The sequence below is a fragment of the Stegodyphus dumicola genome, chromosome 3, assembly GCF_044657685.1.
Source record: "Stegodyphus dumicola isolate Sdum_Otavi_A_Nest chromosome 3, ASM4465768v1".
In the NCBI taxonomy this organism is placed as follows: domain Eukaryota; kingdom Metazoa; phylum Arthropoda; class Arachnida; order Araneae; family Eresidae; genus Stegodyphus; species Stegodyphus dumicola.
The window spans coordinates 200,923,168-200,929,028 of record NC_140770.1 but is presented as its reverse complement, the minus strand read 5'-3'; the positions used below and the strand labels follow the sequence as shown (position 1 = coordinate 200,929,028).

Below are 5,861 nucleotides of genomic sequence, written 5' to 3'. Positions count from 1 at the left end.
TGATAATTTAAAATACGTACGTATAATCAATTAATCTAGAGTGAAAATAAGAATAAGCTTAAAAAATATTAAAAATCATTTGTTGTTATAAGAATATTCAGAAATAGGAAAAGTGAGAATAATCTGAAGCAGAATAACTAGCAATACTATTTTTAGTTTTTTTCACATTTTAGATAAAAGGGAAACACTTTTTCTAAAAGTGACAGTAAGATCTATTAATGAATCCCTTGAGGTTCAATTAAAATTCAATTGTTATAATATTGAAACATTCTCAGATTCTCTGACATTTATTCAAGTTTGAAAGTTTTATTTCTTTTCTGCAATTTCATTCGCAACTGGATAATATTTATTTAGATGGGAACAATTTATAAACTGAATTCGAATTTTAATGTCCCAAGAAATCGCATTATGCTTCAGCAATAATTTTCTATGTGGAACTTCAAACTAACAGCTTAAAGTTTTTGAATTTCGCGACACTGTTTCTGAATTCTAAATACTAAATTTAACAGAAATTATATTTATTTACCATGATTAAAAACCCTTTTTTTTTGCACGAAATAAACTTCAGAATCTTTTACAACTTATATGAAAAATTTTATTCAATGTAATTTACAATATTTCTTAAGATCACATTTTAATAGGAATATGAGTAGGCGCCATTTTGTCCTGACACCATCACTCTGACTGAGCCAGCTTGTTGGATATTGCTGTTGACTGGAGCCATGGCGTAAGGTATAGGTGCTGATGCAGCACTTTGCAATGGCTGACTTAATGGGGCCTGTAGAACTGGAGGTTTATACTGTGGGTCGATTCCAGGAATGTTTCCTTCGGCATCAGGTACAGCAGCTGCTTCAGGACCTGGGTAGGTCATCAAGGTTGGTGTGTCCTCTTTGAAGACGATAACAGAGGCAGGCTCTTTTTCGTCAACTCCAGGTTCTGTGGACTTCAGTTCAGCCCGGAATCCGTTCTCATCGGCGACGTAGTTTACAATGCGAATGAGACCCTCGTTGTTCGTGTAACCGTAGGTCCCGATCTTCCTACCGAAGGCGTCTCCCCTCTCGCGCCTGAAGGTGCCACCTTCATTATGCCCTTCGTTGTAGCCGAAGTCATAGTTCCCTTGGTTCTGAAAACAGATGCATGCATTAGATACATATCCTACAGGGAGCAACATTGATTTCCAAAATTTAAACATTGTTCCCAAAATGTGAATACTTTTGTAAAATGCTTCTATACTGATTACATCATTATTCATTCGGAATCCTTCAACTATATATACATTATCGACAACTCCAGTCTAAAACTCTCTATACTAAAAAGCGAGAGTTCTAAGTACTGCAAACCTAAATGGTTGAAGCAGCTATTTGTTCAGTTGAAAAACGAATACATTGCTCGGCGCTTTTAAGACATTTTTTTGACAAGACAATGCTTTTAAAGACATTTTTTGAGTATAGCAAACGGGGAAAGTATTAAAAGAAATCATGTGATTCTATCATAACATTATTTAATGAATTGTTATCAGATAACTTTCATTAACTTTCGAACGCTATTAAAGTTTCGTTAACCTTGCATGTGAGTGTATATAAATTCCATCATTTGTTTCAAAAGTGAGTTCAAAAGTTAGTTCACATCTAAATTATTAAAACACTATTCTGTATTTTTAGTTAAATTTTCCTTATTTTTTATTTTACTTTTTTATGACTTAAAGTACTATATTTGAATCAATAACTGAAAATTGAGATTTTTATACCAAATACTGTCGCATTCCTGAGTTTCTATACTTAACATCTACCTGGATCTTCTACGCCACATATTTATGTATCTATTTGAAGCTTCATTAATCGTAAGAACATATCATCTAATTCCTTTTTAAATTCTTATCAACTGATTCGGCTTAACGAAACTATAAAATCTCTACATAGCTTTGTTTCTTCTTTTCACTCTTGAAAAATTTTGAATCCAATAAAAAATATTCCTTTAAATATTTGTATAAATTGTGGATATTTTTCTAGTATTTCTGACTGTCTTCCTTTTTTTTTTTTTTTTTTTTTTTTGTTCAATAAAGAATACACTTCGATGAAAGAAGACTACTGGATAAAAACATAATTTAATAAAAGGAGACTTCTTTTACTGAATAAAGAATATATTACTGGATAATTATTTGATTGCCATCATAAATGTTCTTACGCACTATAGATATTCCATAGCTATTGCTTTTAATTTAGTTAGGTACTTACTACTTTTATTTCAATTCTAGTCTCTAGTATTATTTATTTGATATTTCTTAATTAAAGTTATAAAAAAAATTAATATTGCTTTAATGACAATTTAAAAATCGTTGAGTAGAATGAACATTGCTTATTTGATGTCATTTTATTATTTTCATAGTCATTCGAGTCTTTGTAAAATGTTGAGAAAAATGATCTTCTGTGAAGTTATGTCCTTAAAAGTAAAATATTAAAATTTAAAAACCTCTCCTTTTTTTTTAATCTGTCTTAAAAAGTTCGAAGGATTTTAGCGAAAAGCGAAAATTCTTCTCATAACTATTCAAATTTGCTTTCGTAAATATAAAGGATAAATAAATTGTTTCGTAATTTAAAGACTTATTACTGCAACAGAATATCTTATGTGCAGATGTTTTTCCTCTTATTTAGTTTGGTGGGGCATGTTTTGTACGTATTCCATTTATACGAGTATTAATATTCTTAATATTGAAGGCTAATTCTAAGCATCTTGAATAGCTTACAATGTCATTATGTTTTATACTTCTAATTTTATTCTGAAAGCATACCTAATTTTTTTTTTCCAAATACTCGAAACGTACCGTTCATAAATACAAATGGTTTGAGATATGTGTAATGAATTTCTTTTTTAATGGATATTTTATTATTAATGGTCTTAATTTTATTATTTCTATTGAAACAATATACTTCTACTTTAATGATTAAGATGATTAAATGAATTTTTATTTTTCACAATGAATTAAAGGCATTTCTTCCATTATTTAGTCTCGATAACATCTCGATAACATAACAAACTGTGAGGCATAAATGAAGTCTGAGTAAGTTTGAGGGAAGTGTACTTATGATATGAGGCTTAAATCATAAATGCATTTAATGTAAGCTTCAAACTAATACAAAACTGAGCCTTAAATTGGAGATTAATTTAAAAATGTTCTACATATTTTGAAAGACGATATGACACGAGTCTTTCTCCTTTAAGGCAGAAATTATATTCCTTCTTAAGAAGTAAAATCAAATCAAATCAAATGATCCCTCGAAAGATGCACAGCACTACATAGTAAAACATTATACATTCATTCATTGGCTTTAAAAATCAAAGCCAATGAATGAATGAATAATGTTTTACTATGTAGTTTACTGTATTTTAAGAAGTTTAGATCTCTCCATTTTACTTATAGTAATTTATCAAAATTCGTGGCAAAATTGTAGATTATTTAGGTAGCCACGTATAATTACTATTAATACAATAACGGCCAACTGAGCTGAAATTATGAGAAGTTACTTAGCTTTAAAATAATTTATGCTAAAATTTCTCAACTAATTAAGTTTGGCACGGCTTAGTAAAAAGCATTTAAAATTCAATGCGTTCTCTAGCTACGTATCAGAGGTATATTTGTTATATATAATTATTAGATATAGGTTAAAATCTTTATTACCCTCAATCTATCTTGTTTAAGAGTCAAAAGCACTTACGTCGTTTCTATAGTGCTGAGTAATCGACGAAGTTCCATCATCTCCAAGTCTCGTTGAAGCCACAGGTGTGTCGAACTGGAATTGGGCATAGCAGGAGACCACCAGCAAAAAGAGCACAAGTATCTGGTGGGGAGGGAGGAGGGAAAAAAAAACATTTAATTTATTATAACTTTGTGAAATTTAAATTACAGGATTTCAGTTTACAAGCTATATTGTAATCAGAATAGGTCTGCTATTTGAATACTTACAAACACTACTTTTACAAATACAGAACATACAGAAACATTTCATGGGTATATTAGGATGTTTAATTAAACCTACTAATCTAAAGCTGCATCTGCAAGATTGCGTAAATCGATTTAAAAACTGTGATAAATAAAGGGGGTTGTAAGTGCACAACTGAAAAAAGTTCAGTTTTACAACTCAAGGAGAAACTTGCTTCCAAGACAAAAAGCACAATGCGTATGCACTTCCGAATGCACAATGCACTTCCGAATAGGAGTTTAATGAAGTTTATTAATACGGGAGTCTTTAGTAAAACAAAAGCACAAGCATCTAGTACAAATCTGAAATTCTGAGATTTGAGGTATATAAAATTGAGTTTTGACGTAGCTACTAATTTAACACACACAGGTCAGTAAAGAAGAAGTTAGAATATTGTTGTAAGGTTGGATTTTTAAAATTTGTTTTTCATTCCAATTTTCATTTACAATTTCATTCCAAGTTTTTTTTTCATTCCATTACATTTAAAGTCATCTTAACTTCCAATGATACTTTTGCATTACTTTAACCTGCATTAGACTTATATATTGAAGTCAACTATTTTTCTAAAAAGCCGAAATTAAACAATAAAAAAAGGATAGATATGCATTTATGGATAAATAAAAGTATAATCACCGAAGAATAAATAAATCGACGAGGCAAAAGCCTTAGGTAAAAGAAAAAATAAAGAAAATTGATAAAGATATGAGTTAATGTTCAGAAGTATAAATTTTGATTTACATTGCTAGTAAAGCAACAGTGGTAAGTGCTTAAAATTATCGGAATACTAATATCAAACTTATTATCTGAAATCACGACTCGGGTTAATAAATTTTATGTAATTCAAATTATAGAATCATAAGTACAATCAGTTTTATATCGTGTTAGAACAACTAACACGAAGTAATTTAATAATAATGCATCATAAGCACAATATGATTTTGTACAGATAATGTCGTGAATAAGTTCTTTAAAGACTAAAACTGGTTTCCATATACTGACTTGATGTCAATAACAGTTTTCAAAAACTGAATATGGCTGGAAAGGAAGTTAACGAATTTTGGTAATAAGCGCTAAATTTCGAACTCAAATAGTTGAAAAAGAACCTAATGCTTACTATCATATTCATAAGTCTGCTAAAACTTCATAAAACAATAGAAAATAAATGACGTAATTTAACAGTAAATGGTAGAATAAGAATTTTACTAAGTGGCATCTACTATTTCAAGTATGGAATAAGTTAGTTTCTAATCGATTTTGCGGCTAGCGCCATAGACAAAGCATTTAGTTGAGAAAGAATAATGCATACAAAACGCATTATGCTGATATAATTATTTTTAATAAAAAATACATTATTACATTATTATTAAACAAAATATACTATTTCTTTACATTCAGAAATAAATTATGTATTCCAAATTCTTTACTAATAAGAATTAACATGCAGATTCAAATATTTTAAAATTAAGGATCAGTGTTTGAAGAAGCTTTGAAATCTCAGGAAATTTACTAATTCACTTACCTTCATAATTAGAGTATAGTTGAGTTGTTTAAAGTTAAAATTTGCTTCGAACTGAACGATCAGGATACCAGCAGGGTTTAAATACGGCGGTTTTATACTTTTTCTAGAAAGGAAATGCCGTAATAGTAAACCAGTTTCAAAGTAGGGTGCTAACGGCATCCGCCGTTAATCTTGATCCAGTACTTCTATCAGTTCTGACGTCCATCCCACGATTAGGAAACTCACATTTTTAAGAAGCGTACTTAATACCCCCCCACACTATTAGTGAAAGAATATTCCCTTGCCACATAGGTTAAGAGTAGCATCTCACTTTCACTTTTCGGATGGAGGTTAATCCATCTTGGAAGCTAATTATTCTTCTTTAA

At 29.9% G+C, this 5,861-nt stretch overlaps 1 protein-coding gene across 1 annotated transcript; it reads right to left on the bottom strand.

Annotated features, from left to right (window-relative positions):
• Positions 1-572: 572 nt before the first annotated feature.
• Positions 573-5,654, bottom strand: LOC118204077 (uncharacterized). The gene is made up of 3 exons (XM_035376400.2): positions 5,497-5,654; positions 3,714-3,836; positions 573-1,123 (listed from the first exon to the last, which is right to left on the bottom strand). Exons 1-3 carry the CDS (start codon positions 5,500-5,502, stop codon positions 635-637), a joined length of 618 nt encoding a protein of 205 aa, XP_035232291.2. The 5' UTR covers positions 5,503-5,654; the 3' UTR covers positions 573-634.
• Between the last annotated feature and the right edge of the window lie 207 nt (positions 5,655-5,861).

Bases quoted from the DNA above. Each gene is read 5' to 3' on its own strand.
- LOC118204077 (XM_035376400.2), bottom strand. The intron at 1,124-3,713 runs GTAAGTGCTTTT...ATCTGTTTTCAG, and splicing joins CTCAGCACTATAGAAACGAC to AACCAAGGGAACTATGACTT.